The sequence below is a fragment of the Anolis carolinensis genome, unplaced genomic scaffold, assembly GCF_035594765.1.
Source record: "Anolis carolinensis isolate JA03-04 unplaced genomic scaffold, rAnoCar3.1.pri scaffold_11, whole genome shotgun sequence".
Taxonomy (NCBI): domain Eukaryota; kingdom Metazoa; phylum Chordata; class Lepidosauria; order Squamata; family Dactyloidae; genus Anolis; species Anolis carolinensis.
Genome location: NW_026943822.1, coordinates 7,426,659 through 7,448,345, shown reverse-complemented (window position 1 = coordinate 7,448,345; position 21,687 = coordinate 7,426,659). Strand labels below are relative to the sequence as shown.

The 21,687-nt window shown below is 43.2% G+C and overlaps 1 protein-coding gene across 1 annotated transcript; it reads left to right on the top strand.

Annotated features, from left to right (window-relative positions):
- Nucleotides 1-2,890: 2,890 nt before the first annotated feature.
- On the top strand, nucleotides 2,891-21,428 carry rab11a (RAB11A, member RAS oncogene family). The gene is made up of 5 exons (XM_008120844.3): nucleotides 2,891-3,089; nucleotides 14,258-14,453; nucleotides 16,037-16,230; nucleotides 18,778-18,858; nucleotides 19,613-21,428. The coding sequence occupies exons 1-5, from the start codon at nucleotides 3,047-3,049 to the stop codon at nucleotides 19,750-19,752; spliced, it is 654 nt and encodes a 217-aa protein (XP_008119051.1). The 5' UTR covers nucleotides 2,891-3,046; the 3' UTR covers nucleotides 19,753-21,428.
- The last annotated feature ends 259 nt before the right edge of the window (nucleotides 21,429-21,687 follow it).

Below are 21,687 nucleotides of genomic sequence, written 5' to 3'. Positions count from 1 at the left end.
CGCCCATCCGCATACTGGCCTAGCTGTAGCCCCCTCATCTCGCCTTTCCTCGTCGTACGGCACATCCTCCTCCTCTTCCTGGACCCCCCGCTCCTCTCCGCCTTCGTCTGCGAATCCACTGGACCCGATCCCTGGCCCCAGTGGCCTTTCCACCCCGACGCCCATTCGGGGGGTTGGGAGCTCTGTTGGAGACGGCGGCCTCAGGGTCCCCAGGGCTCGCTGACGCTCCACTTCTCGCGCCATGCTGTCCCGGAACTGCAGCTCCTGCCAGTATGCATGACAGGTAGGTCTCCTGCATGACAGGTAGGTCTGGGGAAGAGTGTTCTTCTCCTTCATAAAATTATGAAAGTATGAATGAAACGTGGAGGGCACCCGTCCGGGCACCCCCTGGCAGCTGTAGAGAGGGTAAGGGTTCTTGGAGAACTATGTTTCCCCAGCGAGAGAGCGATCCCCCCATCCCCAGTTCACAGAAAGGGGCTAGGGATCTCTTAAAACCATTCCGCGGGCCGCGGGGAGAGAAAAGTCCGGGATAAGGCTGGAAGAGAGCAGTCGGTCCCGTTTGACAATCAGCTGTTGAGGTGCCGAAAACTGGACCGATCTCGGTTCCGCTGGTTGTCTTCGAGTCAGGAGCCTTAGAAAGGGTTAGGACTAAAAGAGGAGCGTTCTAGGGGTAATTTTGATAGAGATATGAGCCGATTTGTATCGTCCGCCATATTAATCTATGGCGGAGAAACCTCAGCCGGAGTTAAAGGGACGGGAGAGAGAGAGAAATTGCATGCAAAGGAAGGAGTCAGAGAAAGATACAAAATAACCAGATAGAGAGTGTTATTGTTAAAATAAATGCTACTTTTATTGGGGGATTTGTTACATAGTTCAGGGAAGGGGAAAGTGAAGAAAAAAGATCTTTTAATAATAGTCTGCTGCGGTCCCGTCCCGTTCCTTTGGCGAGTGATCTGCGGAACTCTCCGCTGTGCTTTCAATTCAACTTGAGAGCCGGGGTGACGGTCATCAAAAGGAAATCTAGTATAATGCCAAGGTTTTAAATTTGTTTGTGTTTTAAAATACATTCTAACTGTATTCTCAATTCGCTTCTGACACGATAGATAAATAAAATTGGGAAATGTTCAGAGGCACTTCCTTATTGGGAAGGTGCATTGGCATGATTATTTATTTATTTATATCCTGTTTCGTCTCTCCAGACGGAGACTCAAGGCAGCTCACAATCAAAAACATTACAACTTAAAATATACAGCAACAAAACAGTATATATGATTATATATTATCAGTAGTATTATATATACTACTAGCTGTGCCCGGCCACGTGTTGCTGTGGTGAAGTATGGTGGTAAGGGAAATAAAGTATTGAGGAATTGGTGGTAGTTAAGGTAAAGGGTAAACATTTTCCCCTGACATTAAGTTCAGTCATGTCTGACTCAGGGGGTTGGTGCTCATCTCCATTCTAAGCCGAAGAGCCGGCGTTGTCCATAGACTCCTCCAAGGTCATGTGGGATGACTGCATGGAGTGGCGTTACCTTCCCACCGGAGCAGTACCTATTGATACACTCACATTTGCATGTTTTTGAACTTCTGGGTTGGCAGAAGCTGGGGCTAACAGTGGGGGCTCTCTCTGCTCCCCCAATTCAAACCTTTCGGTCCAGAAGTTTAGCAGCTCAGCGCTTTAACACGCTGCGCCATCAGGGAATATTATTTCCTAAAGGTTGTGAATATACAATATTTTTGATTGTTTTTTTTGTCTGTTGGAGGCAAGTATGAATGCTGCAATAAGGAAAAATGATTAGGATGTAATGGCCTTGCAGCTTTAAAGCCTGGCTGTTTCCTCCCTGAGTGAATTTTTTGTTGGGAGGTGTTAGCTGGCCCTGATTGTTTCCTGTCTGGAATTCCCTTGTTTTCAGAGTGGTGTTCTTTGCAATATATTATGTGCTTCTACTATCTTTGGCCCTGAGAAAACAGAGGATTTGCCAGACTTTGATGATGGGAATACTTTGTTGGGAGGTGTTAGCTGGCCCTGATTGTTTCCTGTGTGGAATTTCCAATTTCCCTGCTTTCAGACTGTTGGTCTTTATTTACTGTCCTGGTTTTAGAGATTATATTGTATAAGTAGAATCTCACTTATACAACATTTGCTTATACAATGTTCTGGATTATCCAGTCTGCCTTTTCATAATCAATGTTTTTGTAGTCAGTGTTTTAAATTCATTGTGATATTTTAGTGGTAAATTTGTAAATTTTGTAAAGTCTCACTTATCCAACATAAACGGGTCAGCAGAATGTTGGATAAGCAAATATGTTGGATAATAAGGAGGCATTAAGGAAAAGCCTATTAAACATCAAATGATGATGTTGATGTTTTCAATAAATCGAGATATTTTGGTGCTAAATTCGTAAATACAGTAATTACTACATAGTATTATTTCGTATTTAACTACTTTTTCTGTCAAATTTGTTGTATAACATGATGTTTTGGTGCTTAATTTGTAAAATCATAACCTAATTTGATGTTTAATAGGCTTTTCCTTAATCCCTCCTTATTATCCAACATATTTGCTTATCCAACGTTGTGCCGGCCCGTTTATGTTGGATAAGTGAGACTCTACTGTATTATGATATAGTATTATATGTTCCTATTGAGAAATGCTCAGAGGCATTTCCTTATTCGGCTGCGGCTCCTTTAAGACGGTAAAGACACGTAACTTCCGGTTTGCATTCCGCGGCCACTAGAGGCGTTTTGGACTTCACCGCTTTTCTTCGTTTGTTTCAGACCTGCTTCCGCCCTGGACCGGAAGTGGACCCGCCATATTGAAGCCATCCCGGGCGGAGGAGAGTGCCCTCTCAAGGAATGGCGGCAGGAACCGGAAGTGCACTCCACCAAGCGGAAGTTTGAGGCCGGAAACGCTCTCCGTGTGGGAGGAGACCTGAGCAGAGAGAGCGAAGAGGGCCGGATAAGGAAGAAGGAGGAGAAGGAGGAGGCCGGCTGAGTCGCTTCCGTGTCCGCTGAGGAGCAGAAGAAGGCCTCGAAGCCGCCGCCATGGGAGGCTCCCGCGACGACGAGTACGACTATCTCTTCAAAGGTAGGCCTCAGGCCTCGCTGCAGGGCCTTTTGGTGCGCGTCTCCTTGAGAAAGGCCTGGCTTGGGCGTTTGTTTAGTGATTGATTGATTTATATCCCCGCTTTATCTCTCCACACGGAGACTCAAAGCGGCTCAAAATTTAAAAAAATACAATTTAAATTATACAACAGTAAAACAGTAATAAATAATAGTAAATACAGAACAACACTCAGAAAATTCCAGACAGCAAACAATCAGGGCCAGCCTATACCTCCCAACAAAGGATTCCCTCAGGCAGGAAGCAGCCAGTCTTTGAAGCTTCAAGGCCATTCAATGCTAATCGTGGTGGCTCCCTCCCCAAGGCCTCCTGCAACTCCCAGGATGCCTCACCATTGAAGAAGCGGTAGTTGTAGGTTGTAGACCTCAAATAGCCAGACTTCTGACCCATTGAAAGCCCCCTTCAGTGACCCTCGACCTCCTGATTGACCTTGACTCTGCCCCAGGGGGCATCTGCGGGTGATAGAATGCTGGGAACTGTAGTTTGGCACAAAAGAGGCAGAAGGTTACATGCTCCTTGAAGACACAGGTTCTCATATTGCTTGTTCTGGATTCCTCGCTGGGCCTGGAACCGCAGGTCCTGGAGGCAACCAGGGGAGCATTTGCACAACTAAAACTTGTGCGCCACTTGTGCCCGTACCTTGGGAATCAAATTTGGCCGTGGTGGTCCACCCTCTTGTTACATCCTGCTTAGATTATTGCAACGCCCTGTACGTGGGGTTGCCTTTGAAGAGGACCTGGAAGCTCCAACTAGTACAATGGGTGGCAGCAAGACTTATAACTGGTGCGGCGTGCAGGGAGCATACTATTACTCTGTTGCATCAGCTCTACTGGCTGCCAATATGCTACCGAGCCCAATTCAAAGTGCTGGTCTTGACCTATAAAATCCTAAACAGTTCTAGTACAACTTACTTGTCCAAATGTAACTCCACTTATGAACCTATTAGAACTTTAAGATTGTCTGGGGAGCCGCTGTTCTCGGTCCCATCTGCTTTGTAAACGCGACTGGTGGGGACAAGAGACAAAGTCTTCTCAGTGGTGGCTCCTTGGCTATGGGACTCTTTCCCCAGTGACATCTTGCTGGCTCCATCCCTTCTGGGTTTTCGAAAAAAGCTGAAGACCTGGCTATGCACACAAACATTTAAAGAATACATTTCTATGGCTTGGACATGGTTTGGATTAAGGATTATGTGCAAGGTTTTTGGATGAATTGAACTATGCACTTTATATGTTTTAAGTTGTGTATACTGTTCCATGTGTATTAATGCTTAATGTAAATCACTTTTAACTGCTTATGTTTTTTCTGTATTGTTGTTTTTATTGGCATTGAACTTTTGCCAGATCTGTAAGCCGCCTTGAGTCCCTTTGGGTGAGAAAATCAGGATAGAAATGATGTAGATAATAAATAAGTAAATAAATAAGGTCATACTAGACAGATAGTATATTTAATGCTTAGGTCTTTCACATATAGGATAGACAAATAATAATAATAATTTTATTTCTTACCTGCCTTTCCTCATGGCAGGTTACAAAACAATTAAAATACATAGCCACAGCAAAAACACTATGAATACACACACTAAAATGTACCTCCATAAAAGTTACACACCAAAACATATCTCTATGAAATACATGTTAAAACAGACCAAGATTAAACAAAGGGCATGCATTAAAATTCATGCTTATGTCTAAAAACCGTTTGGGTAGCCCTGTCAGAAGAAACCGGTCTTCACTTGTGTCTTAAATTCTGACTGGCAGGTCGTTTCACAACCGATGAAAAGGTCCTCTGGGTGGTGGTTGCCACTCGGATTCTGGCTGGTTGGAGCAGATGTCCCCCAGAAGACTGAAGTGTGTGGGGTGGATAGTATGGGACAAGGTGTGTAATCTGAACCAACACCATGTAAATAAATACATAAAAACCAGATTATAAAATACAATACAAAATAATTCATTAAAATACTATATAAATCATCAGAATCATTGAAATGTTACATAAATCAATGGTGAGATACTACAACTCCCAGAAGTCCACAGCCTTGAGCCCTGGGAGTGCAGGTGGTGTCAAAACTGCATTAATTCAACAGTGGAGATGCGCCTCCATGCTTCACATGGTGTGTCCAAACCCTTAGACAAGTTCCTCTCTCACTCCCCCCTTTTCCTTATCTTTTTATATATGCAGGATTTGTACAAATGTGCAAAACGTTTCACATAAAGCACAAACATTGCTTACCTAGAATGGCAAATACAGGCAGCCCCTAAGTTGTCGTTAATACTTTTTATACATAGATTCTTTTTATTGCAATTTTAGTGGGAAAGGGTATATCAGAACAACTTTTACACAAAGAGCAACATTAGAGATACAGAAATGTAGATTCTATGTAACTACATTAGATACACAAATTACAGCTACATTGGCTAACAAACAAAGGGGAATTACATTTTTACTCAGTATTCACACACATATAAACATTCATTCATAATCATACATACATCACCATTCTTCTTCTGTCATCTCCTGAAAAAGAACACCACTTAGACCAGATTGCTTCCTTGCAAATCTGCCACTTTCCCAATACTTCCAAAACTTCTAAAACACCAAAATGCATTCTTTCCCTGAGAAAGAAGCAAATGACCAGACTCTGCTTTCCATTGCAGATCTGTCTGCCTGCAAATACACCATCTCTCTCTTTCCCATGGTGCAGAGCATGATGGGTGGACCAGACTCCTCCAATCTGCTACAATTTTGGAATATTAAAAAGTCTCTTATATAGCAATATTTCTGCTGATGTTGTTCAAAGTTATATTTATGTATTTATTTAAGATATTTTTACCCCGCCTTTCTCTGCAGCCAGATGCAAAGTGGTTTGCGGCATATAAAACACACAATATCAAAAATAAAATATAAAATGCAAAAGTTAAAACATACTAAAACACTTATGTGATAAAACCAACTTCCAAATCAATGATATATGATTTTCCAGCTTAACTCCATCAGCTCCTGGCAGATGTTGACTTTGCTTCTTTAGTTGATACTGGGTTTTCTTCTCTAGGACCACTGTTTGCTTCCTTCTTAACATAAGGAACCTTGTAAACATTTCATTAACTTTAAGAATCATTGTCTCTGATAATGTAAACATGTTGTTTTCTACCAAGAGTTCAACAATTAATCATTTATCACAGTTCTCATCAGCAACTTTTAGTTACAGTTCCTGAGTGTCGTTCTTTTCCAGGCCTCAATATTTTAGAATTGTGTCTTCAGTCCAGTTAGACCCCATTCATACTCCTTTCATACAATTCTATTCAAACCATATCATCATATCTATCCATCAGAAAGTTACGATCAAGAGAGTTTCAATAGGTTTGTTCTTCAGTTGAATTTGTATATAAGTTAGAACAGGGACTCCATCTGTGTGTGTTTGCGCATGTGTGTGTGTGTATAATATATATATATTTGCTTAAACCGTAGGTCTTTCACATATAGGACGGAAAAATTAAATACATGAAAACCAGATTATAACATACAATACAAAATACACAATTAACATACTATATAAATCATTAGAATAATTAAAATGCCATACAAATCAATGGTGAGATGTACCCTTAAAATACTGCATAAAATACTGTATGAACTGGCACAGTAGACAGTAGCTCCAAATTATGTTTTGGTTTAAGTGCCTCAGAGATGTTTTTTTGGCTCAGTAAGGCTAATTCGTCCAGCCTGCCTTGCAAGAAACAGAACAACCAGAAATCACAAGTGGATGGGCTACAAGTTTTGCATCAATTTTATTTTATTTTTATTAATGATCTGCATTTCGGCAAATACTGGGGTTCATGGCAATTTACAGCATGATTTAAATAATGGGTTCAGCCAAACTCTCAATAAGTTACAATAGTAAAGCAAAATTAAGTAATTTCATGTACATTGTAAAATTGCACGTTAAGGTGAGGGAGTTTTATTTATGTATGTATTTTATTTTATCGCCCACATTTCTCCCCAAGATGATAGAACTCAAAGCTAATTAAATCTGCTGGAGATAGCAAAACCAAATGTGTGCTTCATGCCTGGCGGGACGTAATTCATGGACTTTCCCGGTCACTTCCGGTGAGCCACCAAAAATAGCCAGTGATCCATTGCTCTTCCTAGTGTGCTCTTGTTTATCCTCTGCTTTAAACATCAGCATCAAATATATAGAGGGTTGAGAAGAGAGTCTTCAACGTCAGGCGTTGAAAAGCCTATCCCCAGAAACAGTGGTGGAAATGCCAGTTGTCCAAGGAGTCAATTCAGATTCCTTCTGGGGCAAAACTAATATGATGCTTCAGTATATGAGAAAAGAAGCAGATACATTAATGTTAGATATAAGATGAGTTCCTGCTGGATCACCTGAAAGGACCTCCATAATTCCTTCCATAATTTCTTTTTCCGCCAGGGATGAGTTAGAAGTAACCAAGACCCTCACCTGTAAAACAAGAGTCCTCTGTGTCTCTGAGGTAGACTGTTTCTGGCTATGGAGACTCTACTTAATTAGAACAGTGAATTTTAAACAGGAGATACTTGCCTTTACACAAATGCTAACATGAGTCAATGGCAGTAGAAATGAAAGGCCACAAACCTAAAGGACAGATTCACCCCCATCACATCACACAGAGGAGGACCTCTAGACATCTCATGTTTCCCAAGTGGTATTTCAAATCTGTTATCCAGGCTCATTTGTTTCTCTCCTATTTGGCTGCTTCCATTATTTGAAAGGCGACTTTATTGGAAGTGTGATGTGGAGCTTGTATTTCATATTTTTAATAATTCTGGTCCTGGTGACTTAGTTGTGTAAATGAGGGTTGAGGCAACTATTGGATCAGATAGCCTTGCGATTTCCCCTCTTCTTTGTACCCTTCTTTTTAACTTGATGTTGGAAATAGCTACGCCTTCAGGAAAAATGTTTACCGACTGAAATACACTCCCTTGTGACAGATTGGGCTTCATGGTTTCAGTCTTAGGTGAAAGTCCGTCTTGAGTCATGTTTTACCTTGTGGTTTTCCGTAGATGTTTTGCTCTGAAAAAAAAGAGGAACAAACTGGTAAAGAGGCAGCACCAGTCAAGGAGAGAAAAGTGATTTAATGGATAAACTTCAGCTTCCAGCTCTTGCTTTACTTGAAAGTGGGCTGTCTAATATTGTAGGCTTGTGGCTTTGTAACCTGTTCACAATGGTTATTTTTAATGCAGTGTACTTTCCTACAGGTCTGGGATTACATTCCTCTGGGGCAGAGCAGGTAAACATTCAGACTAATTTCAGTCTGGAATGTTTCTCCCCCTTTTTTGGTTCTGGGGATAAGGGGGCTTGTCTCCTTATCGCTCAGAGGAATGCAAGCCTTGCATCTTGAGCCAAGGTGGAGGCCTATCTGGAAATGGAGAGGTGAGAGAGCCATGAAGTAATTTCTGAAGATTGATTAGCAGAATTAGCAATTGTCTTGTTTTGCTCTTTTGCTCTGTGGTGCTAAATAAAATTGATAAACAGCAATGCAGGCTTTTTTTCTCCAGCTCTGGCATTGCATTGTTCAGTACCCTTAGGAATAGTTTATTGCCGCCATTTCCATTGCAATAATGCCTGCTTTGGCTTTAGCATCGGCTGTTTTCATTTCCCTTGTTTTTTTGTTTTGTTTTTTTTTTGCTTTTCCATTAGAGACACAGCCGTCCTCTTCCATTGGGATATGCATTTATTCTTTCCAGGTTGATTATTCAGCAACTTTCCCCCCTAATAGTGTGCAGGATGTGTTGAGAAATAACATGTTTGGCTTCCCAGATAACTGGTGCTTCCTTAAGCAGAGGAAGTGATGCAAGAAGGTCATAAATCCAGGTTTTAGCAATAATGCTGCACCAGTGGAAATGCACTTTGAACAATTTCCTTGACTTTGGAACCGGCTTTCCTTACTTCTGAATGTTGAGCACTTCATTGATTTGCCCAAGTGCACCACCTTCTTCTGTTCTGCTCTGTGCCAAAGAACGTCTGTCACCCAGATTGCTTAGGCTTGCTTGAGATGTGTGTATTTTAACACGCTGGGAACTTTGATGTTATCAGCAGCAGCACTAATGGAGAATTTCCTGTATTTATTTATTGGATTCTTGCCTTTCTCCCAGATTGGGACTCAGGGCAGCTTGCAGCATAGTTAAAAATAGGCACAAATAAAAGCATGGTTGAGTTATAACTAAAACATTAAAAGTAAATGTTGCGTGGAAGTCCACTTGGGGGAGGCACAGGTTTCTTCTGAGATGTGTAGTTTGACATTTGGCAAGCAAGGGAGGTGAATAACATGAAGGCTTTGAAAAAGTAAAAACAGTGACAACGCAGGAAAAATTGGCAAATATCAGTGCATACATATATGCTACCTTGTGATCCCCAGCAATTCTCTCAAAGCTTTCACTGCACATTTTGAAACTGTTGTGGTGCCTCAGGTTTGTGCATCAGAGAGATGGCTTCTTTCACAAAGTCCACTTTCTAGGACTCCTCACCTGCCTAGACATTGCGTATCCCCCAGCCTGCCCCACTTGATCTCACTGGTGTTAATGGTAAATGTCTGAGTCAGCTGGCTGCAGAATGAGGTCATTTCCCCCCCCCCCCCTTTTCCTGTCTGTCCTTGGGAGTTGCTGAGTCCAGATGTTGGTTTTTTAAACTATAGAACAGAGCTTTCCCAACATTTCATGTTGATGACACATGTTTTAGACACGCATCATTTCATGACACAGTAATTTAGTTCTACTAGTGAACTGGACGTTAAACCAACCCCTTATAAGAAAAGATATGGGCATAGACATAACTTGTAATAACAAAATATATGAAGGCACAGCACATGAAAACATTTCATTTAAAATTTAAAAATATATATAGGTACATGATTAGTTGCTCATTTCCTGTAAACTCAGAGGTTTCGTTACGCACTACGTCCTGCAGATGACACAGGAATGAATGTGTCACGACACACAGTTTGGAAAACTCTGCCATAGGACAATATATCCCCACACCCATTTACTGGGGAAGATGGATTTTGTAGCCCAGCACATAACCATGTACCAGGTTAGGTGAAGGTCAGCTCTAGTCTGTTTCTCCCTATGCTGTCATCCACCTTGTTGCTTACAACAAGAGCAAGTCCAGTTAGTTTGGCTTGGAGAGCATGTGCTTACTCATGCAGGTTGTGTACTTAGAAATGTCATAATCCCCATTTTTTTTTGCGTAGTCGTTCTTCTGGTTCGAAGTCAGTTGCCCTTCCCAGTATAAATAAGAAGGCTTTTCATGTGGCCTGTTTTATCAGTGACCTTGGATAAGTTCTGACTTGCCTTAAAACATTCCTAAGGGACACAGCAACTCTCAGCATTTTTAGATTGTTTCCCTTGAGTGTACAGGCCATGTACTGCTGCCCTTTGGTAGGCTTTCCCCTGAATTGTTTTGTTTGTTCCAAAAGCATTTATATCCTTGTCTGAATGTAAGCATCTCTGGGAGGTATATCCATTCAAATAATTTAAAACTATTAAAAACATAAAGTAGTAAAAATACTTTAGTCTCAAAACATATTAAATATTAAACTGTATAAGATATTAAAGTGAGTTAAATTCATAAACATACTGCATAAAAGCTTGAAAAAATTGAAAAAAAAGCCTGGTTTTAAGTTGGGCATTTCACAGGTTGGGTGCCACAGCATTGGAGGCCCTTTCCCAAGGCTTCAGATGGTATATTGCTTGCTCCCTGCACCAAAGGAAGACACTTTGGTTCTGTGTCCTTCTGCAGTAAAATGTTGTGTTTATTAGAGACATTTAAGTGTGGTTATGGATTGAAGTTACATAATCTGCTTGGAGGTTTGAGAGGACAAACTGTTGGACAATGATGAATGATAAAATTAATGTTTGATGAGAATTTTATTAGGGTGTGCGTATTTCAATGAGTCAAGGGGAGACACAGGAATTAGACTCAGGATAGTTAGGTTCAAATAGTCACTTTAGGCTTTAGATGTGTTAAATTAGTAACTTTGCGCAGCACTTTGGTATAATGAATTATTTTTGTCTTATAGCCTGTACTCCTGGGAATGATACAACAGTTCTGTTGGTTGTGTTCAGACACACGTTGTTCATGATGGCAGTGGTTCAAGCGTCGTGTCCAGTCATGGGGTCACAAGAATAACGTCTCACATAGGAGCCATGGGGAAATCTAGAATGCCAGACAAATGTTACTGGGATCAGTATTCACCTTTGGTGTCATAGTGGTAGGCCCCATAGAGCCCTGTAGCAATGGTCTGTCCTTGAACAGGTGCATTTTAGAAGCAATGCTCTTTGAAGCGCTCATTTAACTCTGGCCCCAAGCTTTCAGGGGGAAAGTGCTTAGCCAGATCCTCCTCTTTTAGTTTCTTCTTGTGCACAAAGGAGTAAATTCTCTCATCTTTTTTGACTAAATTACCTTGCCAAAATTTGGGTGTGCATTAGATTCTTGTAATACAGTCATCTTAGTGCTGAGCCAAAGCTAAAAGAGAAGCTGCTGCAGGAGCTACACCTAGAGCTCCTCTTTGAAGGACATCATCTCTCATTTAATGGCCATGACTCAATGCTATTAAATCCTGGGATTTGTAGTTTGGTAAGACATCCACATCCAGAGATGGCAGAGAAGGTTCAAGACCTTGTGAAACTACAGCCCCCATGCTCTTTAGCATCGAACAAACACAATTAAATTGGATTCATTCTACAGCATAGATGCACCTAAGATTTTCTTTTCCATTTCTGAAAGCTTTGGTGTTCTAACACTTTCGTATTTTAAGAATGGGTTCAAGCAGGCAGCAACTGTAATAGCCAAATTTCAATAAGTGCACTTTTTGCCACTTTGCATTACATTTGGCAGCAAATACATCAGCAAATACTGTCTGAATCGGTGATCTGGTGAGGCACAACAACCTTTTTGATTGGAAATCCCCTCAGAAAATCCAGGAATTCACCAGCTGATGATTTCATGGGAAGGAAGCAGCATTACCCTCTGGGGAAACCCAGGAGACTTGAGCTCAATAAGCTTAGGTAAATGTACCTAACTGGTTCCCATTTCAGGCAGAGATTGAATTGGCAGTTTCTGATCAAGGTGATTTTTTAAAAAGAGTAACCCAGAGGAGGTATTAGCTAGCTGTAAGCTTTGCTGGAGACATAGAAACCTGGCATTTGGCTGAGGGAATTCTTCATGCTGACCATGGGCAAGATATTAAGGGCAAGCACATGGAGTGCAACGTAAAAGTTGGACCTCCAGATGAGTTGGAGGAGCCCTTTTTGCACAAAGGTATGGCTGCATTTGACTTGGAAGCTTATACGAGCATGCTACAGAGATGTGGTAAAGACCAGATGTTCCCCTTGGTCCTGGCATCAAACTCTCCCAAACAACTTGTGCCTGATCTCAGCTATTGATGAAAGTATGTTGTCTCAGACTCTGTCCCCAGCATTTTCTAAGTCAGTGGAAGGTGAGAGACGCTGTGTCTGCCTTCCTGGTGGAGGGGTTCCTCTGAAAGTGCTAGTTTACTTGTGTGCCCTAGGAAGAATGTAAAAGGAAGGTGAAGATGTCCACTCACAATCAGTTGGGATTTGTTTCCTTGTATCCAGGCTTAACATCAAGAGGAGAGGACACAGACGGAGCAAACTTAACCGACATGCTAGAAACACCCCCTCCTCTGCTTTAATGCTTCATAGGTTTTCAATACGGGTTTAATATCCCTAATCCAAACTGCTTGGGACATAATTTCAGATTTTTTTGGATTCTGGAATACCTGTACTTGCATATGCAGTACATGTATAATGAGGTACCTTGGAGACGGGATCTAAGTCTAAACATGCACTTCAATTTATGCTTCATATATACCTTATACCTCTGAAGGTTATTTTATACATAATATTTCCAGTGATGTTGTTCATTTAACAAGGTTTGCGACTATGGAAACCATCAGAAAATGAAGAAGCCACTCTCTCAGCCATCCATGGGGACAGTGTAGGCTTTTGGAATATTTCCAGTTCTGTTTTCTCTGTTTTTGGTCTTAGATCATTTTGGTTTTATTCTAAGCTAGCTTGTGTTTTATGTTTATGTTGCATTTTATAGTTCTGAAATATTTTCAGTGCGCATTTTGTCGGTGGCGGGTGTCCAAATGTAGTAATTAAATGAGTAAAAATATTGCCACTCGATTTGGGAGCCAGGTGAGTATGCCTCCCTGAGATATATCAGCAGTTGAGCTGCATTTGAATTGAGGTAACTTTCATGCACATTACACAACACAAAATGTAAAAATTGAAAGCATTTTTGAAAATGGCTTTATCATCTGTCAAACAGCCTACTGGATTTACTCTCCCAGAAGACTGAATAGTTTACTGATCAGGATAGTTAAGGCAGATGGCACAGAAATGGTAACTAATTTGTCAACAGTTGTAAGCCTATCTGTTGTTTATTTCTATTGTTGTGCCATCTCTGGACAGTTTAATAGCGACATCTGCTCGCCTGGTGCCCACCAGATGTCTCAGGCGACCACATTCCTTCTTTCCAATCTAGCCAGGATACGGGTGAAACTGGCTGGAGATGACAGGAGTTGTAGTGCCACACACCAAGGACACAATTGGGATAGATTGGGGATGTTGAGATCTTGACTAGAGCTGATGGGAGCTGGGATACAGGAACATCTGGAAAGCTGCAGTTTGTTCTGTTTAGTCAGGAGAGTGGGATCTGGATTTGGATACAAACTTGTGGATATGATGCCTGACTTCAATATGTCTTTTGACCTTTCCCTATCCTCAGAGCTACAAGGCTGTTGGGTTGCAATCCCTATTATCCCCAGCCTGCAAATAATCAAAAGTGATAGGAGTTGTTGTTCAATAACATCTGGGGACAGAAACTGGGTAAAAACTAAAGAGCATCGATCACTATTAAAAATAATCAGTTTTCCCTCTTTATCCATGGATTCTCCGTCCATGAATTCAATGGCTCTTTGAAGGCAACCCTAAGGCTGATGTGGCCCTCCATGATAATGAATTTAACATGTACTCATATTGATGCCGCTTCTAGAATAGGATGACTGCCAATATGTGTGTCTGTATATATTCACTGCCTTTTTGTAACTGCACTGTCCTTGTCTTTCCAGTGGTCCTTATTGGGGACTCCGGAGTCGGCAAGAGTAACCTCCTCTCCCGCTTTACTCGCAATGAGTTCAACCTGGAAAGCAAGAGCACCATTGGGGTGGAATTTGCCACGCGAAGCATCCAGGTGGATGGGAAGACAATTAAGGCTCAGATCTGGGACACGGCAGGGCAGGAGCGGTACAGGGCTATCACCTCTGCGTAAGTGATGTGTTTGGGAGGCTCTGTCGTCCTGCCGGTTTCATGTCAGCAGTTTAAATACTACCATTCTGCCTAAGATATCCCCAAAGCACTCTATTGGGTCTTGGCTGGGGCCAAAGTTAGGTCAGAAGCTTCCTAATGGGCTAGGGAGTAAGAGACTTCCACTTTAGTGCAGGGAAGAGATTCCTGGTTGAGATGTGACATAGATTTAGTATGTCTAGAGAACTAGGCCCTGGTGGTGGTGCAGTGTGTTAAAACGCTGAGCTGTTGAACTTGCGGACCAAAAGGTCTCAGGTTCAAATCCTGGGAGCGGAATGAGCGCCCGCTGTTAGCCCCAGCTCCTGCCAACCTAGCAGTTCGAAAACATGCAAATGTGAGTAGATCAATAGGTACCGCTCCGGCGGGAAGGTAACGGCGCTCCATGCAGTCATGCCAATGGCCACATGACCTTGGAGGTGTCTACGGACAATGCCGACTCTTCGGCTTAGAAATGGAGATGAGCACCAACCCCCAGAGTTGGACACGACTGGACTTAACGTCAGGGGAAAACCTTTACATTTAGAGAACTAGATGCTGAATTTTATCTTTTTGAGGGGGGAATAATATAATCCTAGAATTGGAAGAGACTCCAGGGGCCATTAAGTCCAACCTCCTGCCATTCACGAAAAGCACAAAGCCCTCCTGAAAGATCACAATCTGGCCCCTATTTCAAAGCCTCCAAAGAAGGAGCCCTCATTGGACACTAGGACAGTGAGTTCCACTGTTGAACAGCTCTTCTATGGAGCCCCCGGTGGCCAAGGGGATAAAAGCCTCGTAACTTGAAGGTTGGGTTGCTGACCTGAAAGCTGCCAGGTTCGAATCCCACCCGGGGAGAGTGCGGATGAGCTCCCTCTATCAGCTCCAGCTCCATGCGGGGACATGAGAGAAGCCTCCCACAAGGATGGTAAATCATCAAAAAACATCCGGGCGTCCCCTGGGCAACGTCCTTACAGACGGCCAATTCTCTCACTCCAGAAGCAACTCTGGTTGCTCCTGACACACAAAAAAAAAACCAGCTCTTCTTACTGTCAATAAGTTCTTCCTAATGTTCAGGTAGAATCTCCTTCCCTGTAATTGAACCCATGGATGGCTCCATTGAGTCCTAATTTCCAGGGCAGCAGAAAACAAAGCTGCTCTCTCTTCCTTATGAAAGCCTTTCAAATATTTAAATATGACTGCCATGTCTCTCTCAGCCTTCTCTTCTGCAGTCTAAACATAAAATGTAGGAGTTTTTCTTTCCCCTTCTGGGTGTTTGGTTTTGAAACAACCTCTAAAACCAAGCAGTGACAAAACCAGAAATCTGTGGGGCTTTTTAGGAAGCTATTATTACAGATGGGGTGACAGATTCTCCTCTCAGGGTAAGGACAAGCCAGGCAGGTTAAAGCTGCAGGAAGACAGAAGTAGGCCCTGTCCATGAAGGGAGTTAACCAATAGCTCTTCGCAACAGTAAGTCCTTGGTTTTATGGGGTGAAAGAGTGGGTTGCTGCTTTGAAGCCTTCAAGGTCCCCTCATCCTCACCAGGGCTTGTCTGTGCCTGTCTATAGCTATTACCGCGGAGCTGTGGGAGCCTTGTTGGTGTACGACATCGCCAAGCACCTGACCTATGAGAACGTGGAGCGGTGGCTGAAAGAGCTGCGGGACCATGCCGACAGCAACATCGTCATCATGCTGGTGGGCAACAAGAGCGACCTGCGCCACCTGCGAGCCGTTCCGACCGACGAGGCACGAGCCTTTGCAGGTGCTGGATTTATTTCTACAAAATTTGAATACTCCAGCTTGCATGTGTGGGAGGGCCTTCTCACCACATTTGGATACCCTCTGGGTCTGTAAGGAGTAAAGCAAAAAAATACATACAAAGTTTTTTGTCCCCCAAATGCCCTCTACAGGGCAAGGGGGCATTTCCACCACATAGGCCCTGAAGAGGCCTTTTTGGAAAGACCCTCAAACATGATGAACCTCTCTTTGCCCCATTGAGAGCATTGAGGGGGGATAGTTCTGGGTTTTTGGGGGGAGAGAGGCTAATGTGGCACCTTTATATAGACAGTGCCCATAGGAAGCCATGAGTGTAGCTGCACCCTCTATTTCATAAAGAGGTGATACACATCCATTCCACCTGGTAGCCTCCAGCCATTTGTGTAACCCCTTTCTAAGGGGGGAGGGGGCAGCATCTTCTTCTAGATGGGCTTTTGGCATTTGGCTGCTTAGGATCTTGGAGCAGATAGCAACCCCAAAAAAGTTGCATTTCCTAAATGTAGCGCTGTCATCAGTTGTATTTTCTCTGGCGTATTTTATTGAGAATAATGCTTCTCAATGTAGAAGGCAGTGGGAAAAGGCTGCCTTTTCCACTGGATAGACTCGGTCAAGGAAGCCACTTCCCCAAGTTAGCAAGCTGCTGGTGGAGGTCACCTTGACCGCAGTTAACGCCAACATATTGATCAAGAGGGGTGTGTGTGTGTGTTTGCATGTGTGCACATTTTAATTAAATGGGAGCATGTGCCCCCTCCCCATAGTCAGGAGCAATTACAGCTGAAATCACTGGCCTGGCCATAAATCTGAAAGGTTTTCAGGCTCCCTTCATTGTGCCCTGGAATGTGTCTTGCATTTCTTTCCACTAATCATGATTAAAAATGCTTGATTTACGTTCCTTGCCACCATTGAAGATTGCTGGGGGAAGGGAACATTGGCATTTCCTGGCTCCCTTCCCAAAAGAACATCTCCCTCCCTTTTCAGTGCATCAAAGGTGCAAATTTATAATATTTCTCTAGGCTGCCTCCTCTTTGGTCAGGTGACACTTGGCTTAATCACTCAAGGAAGCAGGAACAAGAGGAACTTCAGCAGGAAACCTTGAAGTGGAGCCAGCTTTGTTCTCTCCTTTCCTCTCATTTCAACCTTGCTTGTCTGGGAAACAGAAGGAGACCAGATTCATGGGGCTTCACATTGTATACAGCAGCTCTCCTTAACTGCAAAAGAAGGCAAACCTGAGAGGATTCAAATATATAACTATGCCAATCTTTTACAGAATTTATTAATAGGAGTTCCATATTTTAAAAGGTTTATAATCAAGTTAATATCTCTCCTTGATCTATGCAGAAATATCCCAAACTTGTGCAGTGAAAACTCTAGTATCTAGATGTGTAAATTCCAAAATAACCCCCTTCCCTGCCTGCAGCATATAGAGGTCTCCCGCATCAGCGTAATGGAGACCCAAACATTGGATGTTGCTATTAACCTCAGAACATACTGAATGAAATAGTTGAAATGGAATTCCATCCACTCCTTCTGTATTATAAAAAAAACCAGGGTTGGGGCCAAGTGAGGAAGGAAAGAGAAGTCCCGCTTGTGGGACTGTAGAGAAGCCTCATTCGATATCCTTAGCAGCTGCAATAATCCCATGTAGGCAAGAAAGGTGGGGGAAAGGAGAAGGGTCACCTCTGAATCTCACCATTTCCCCATGTTGGCTCAGGAGTTCTGGCATTTCTTTGCCTTCATAACCAGTCCCATCCATTGAGTTCTCTTCTTTGGGCTTCTCTAGAAGGAAGCCCTCTTTCCTTCTAGGACCAAATGGCCTGAGATGGGGTTGTGACAATTGCTGAATTAATATCTTTCTCAAAACTTGAGTTGGGCGAAAAAGCAGGAGGAGAATGAACCCACGGTGCGTGGGGAGCTCTGTTTTGATTCGCCAGGGGATGCACAGCACAAGAAACGAATGGTTATTGAAAGTCTGATATTTTAGTAGCTTCCTGGAGAGAATAATGCACAGTTTGTCATTGAGAAGCTTTTTGCGCTGCAGTCGAGTCAGATCTGTGGGCTTTTTTTCCCTTTTGCTACTTACTGGACTTTAAGGAAGGCAAACAGTGATGCCAAGATACGATGCAGGGCTCAGTTTGCTGTTAGCATTAGCAATGCTTTTAAATTTTAGTTTTGGCACCAAAGATTTTGGCTGTTTGTTGGGTTAATGATTGGATGTGAGGGTCAGAGTGTCATTGGACGAATGGAAGCATCACTTAGTGAATTGGTTGGCTAATGAACAGACAAAACTAACCAGAGTTGGCTCTTCGCGTAAGAGATCTGGTAGGCAGTTAGGGTCTGTGGAGAACATGTAGCCACACGGAAAAGGTATTAAAATGGACAGGCTGGAGGAATGCATCCTGGAGCTAAAAGCACGTGAGTTTTTCCTCTTTCATATTGGAGTGGTGTGGCCTTTTATTGGGGCCACCCTATTATAGTTGCGTGAGTGATCCATCGGATGTCTCCCTCGCTGATCAGCTTCCCTTTTCCCCCACAGAAAAGAACGGTTTGTCCTTTATTGAGACTTCGGCTCTGGACTCAACGAATGTGGAAGCTGCTTTCCAGACCATTCTGACAGGTTTGTTGGTCTTTTGAGTGGGAAGCTTCTTGCTTTTAGGGCTGGGGGCAATTGGGGGACAGCCACTGCCTTTGGGTCTGGCTTCTGGCTTGCTCCATTGAGAGTGGCAGTAATACTGCAGAGTCCTCTCATGTCACCTTCATGTTTGCCAGGAAAGAGAGGTTTAGTTAGTCTGGCTGTGAGAGTGACATGGATTGAGTTTTTCTATAGAGCAGATCTTCTCTTTGAACGTTATGATATTACTGTAAGCCACCTCTCATGTTATGTAGTGCCTCCTGGGGTGGCTTGGTTTTCCAAAGAGCCAGTCTGTAAACACCTTACAGTTTTATGGAGGGATGACACTGCTGTGCCTTTGTTTACATACTGAAATGTGTTCCTAAGGCTGCCTCACCAGATACTTGTAGCTGGATGAGTTGGAACTGTTCCCACCAGGCCTGCTGTTCTTCCAGCAGTCTGCCTTTTATTTATTTGGTTTATTTACTCATGTGTACCTTGAATTATCAACACAGGTCACCACTAGCAAATGGGCAAAGTGCTGACGCTATTTGCAAGGCAGTGTTTGTGTTTCCTTAATATCCTTTAGAAAACAGAAAAAATGCCCATGTTGTACCAAAAAAGGTTGGGTGGGACATCTGCACTTGTATTAAAAAGAACAACATACAGTGAATGGATTCAGTTCCAGCTGTCCATAACGGAGGGACCGTCCATTGGGAGGGTGCCGCTTCTGTAGTAACCAGGCTTCCCCCTATTTTAGAGATCTATCGCATTGTGTCGCAAAAGCAGATGTCCGACAGACGTGAGAATGACATGTCTCCAAGCAACAACGTGGTCCCTATCCACGTCCCCCCGACTACGGAAAACAAACCAAAGATGCAATGTTGTCAAAATATATAAAAGCGTCCCGTTCCTCGAAAGCTGTGTATATTTCCCCAGGCCCAAGATGGAAATAGATCTTGAGTTCACATTGGCCTTTCTTCCCCCTACTCCTTCTGTCATTTTTGTCTATCCTATTTTATTTTTCTTCCCAGTTTTCTTCATGTCTTAACTCTTTCCCCTTTTTTCACCTTTAATTCCAGCGTCATGAGCCATCCATTTTTTGCATGTGGCTGCAGCCTTATCAGAATGCCAGTCCTAGCAGGGCAGTTTTTAGAAATCATGACAGGATTGCCTTTCCAAATGTGTGGGTCGATTCCTAGCGAGGTCTAGATTAAGTTGCAATAACCTTAGTTAGCATGATATGCTTGAAAGTAAGAGTAGATGATAGGCCTGAGTTCTTTAAGATATCCTTTCAGTCACAAATATCAGAGGCTGAGCATCTCTTAGACTGAGCCGCGTATGGCTTACTTCATGGCACCCAAAAGCACCCCCCACTTCCAATAGCTGTTGTTTCTTGGCACTGCATTGGGTCCTGCTTCCGTGGGCAGAGTTTCCTAACTCTTGGCAGGCATATTTGGATGTAGGGCCTGCAAGCGACATTCCATAAAGGGCCAAAGAAGCTGCCCACTCCCTGTGTCTTCGTTTGTCCCCCAAATTGCCAATTGTATTGTTGGGGTGTTTTTTTGGGGCAGGGGAGGCAACGTGTCAGAGCACCACAGACTAGATTTAGATCAGACTTTTATTCAGTTGCAGCAATCAAAGGGTCATCCTTGTACAAACCAGAGGGAGATGGCATGTTGAAGTTAGCTTTGTGTAAATTGTTATTGTGGTCGGTGGTTTCCAGGTGGCACAGACAGACAAGGGGTTCTTTGTGTTGTGTAGGAAGAAAAGTTTGCTCTGCCTACTGCTTACAGTGATTTGTGCCGGTTGTGACTGGGCTTCTGGGCCATTTGCCATGCTGATGCTTGTTCTGCAACACAAACAAAGCCACACAAAGTGTAAAGAATGCAAGGAGTTGGGTCTTGCCTGGCCCCTCACTCCTCTACCAAGCCCACTCCCTTTAATCCTCTTGTGTTTCTGGTTCTGAGTTTGCCACCCACCAGAGACAAGGCGGCTGCTTCATCAGTCTGGTCAGTGGCGCCTTGGGGTTGCTCAGCTTGCTGGTGCTTCCTCGCTTGTGTTAGGAGCCCCTTCCGCATTCATGAATATCTCTGCGTGCCTCCATGGTGCTCTCCGGAGCAGTTTGGTGTTTTTGTCTGATTTGCAGCAGATTGCGGCTGCGCCTTTCCTAACACACTGTCCAAGTGAGGGGTGTTCTCTGGAATTTGGGAAGCCGGGTTGAAACCAGAAGAGGAAATGGCTCCCTCGAGAGGAGAGGAAGGAAGCTTATTGCAAAGAGGTGGCCGGCCGGCACAGAGCGTGCCCTTGCCTTCCTGCCGCCTGAGCCAGCCGGCCTTGCGGTGCCCATGACGTGTGAGGCGCACAGAAGGCATTGCTGTAGTCCCTTCACCTCCCCTTCACACTCCCTGTCGTGTTTTTATCCATTTCCACACCCATTCCTTTTCTCTAATATCTAATCTATTCTTTTGTAAATTGCTTTGTACTGTATGCACATCCTGTACCTTGAATATTTTTTAAGGATTGAGTTAAAGCTATTCATTATTGGAAAAGTCTAATAAAAGAATCGCAGGGGACTGTTTGGTTGTCGTGGCACGGACTTCTTTTGAGTGGCACTGTCGTCAGGTGTCTGTTGTCAAAAGTTCATGAAGTTAGTTATTGTAATGAACATTCTATGGAATGCATATAATTCTCAGAATAATTTATGCACATTGATTTGAGGTACAGATCTGAATAATTTAGTGTGCTTACTTGCATGCTTTATTCTGGAAGTGTGCCTTTGCAATATGTTGAGATTTGTGGGGTACTAAAGAACAGCATATTGTAAAGAGCGAA

What these genes read in the sequence shown, in the direction of transcription:
- rab11a (XM_008120844.3), top strand. Translation starts at nt 3,047, where the DNA reads ATGGGAGGCTCCCGCGACGACGAGTACGACTATCTCTTCAAAG. An exon ending in GTACGACTATCTCTTCAAAG is followed by an intron (nt 3,090 to 14,257) that starts GTAGGCCTCAGG and finishes TTGTCTTTCCAG; the next exon opens with TGGTCCTTATTGGGGACTCC. An exon ending in TTTCCAGACCATTCTGACAG is followed by an intron (nt 18,859 to 19,612) that starts GTTTGTTGGTCT and finishes CCCCTATTTTAG; the next exon opens with AGATCTATCGCATTGTGTCG.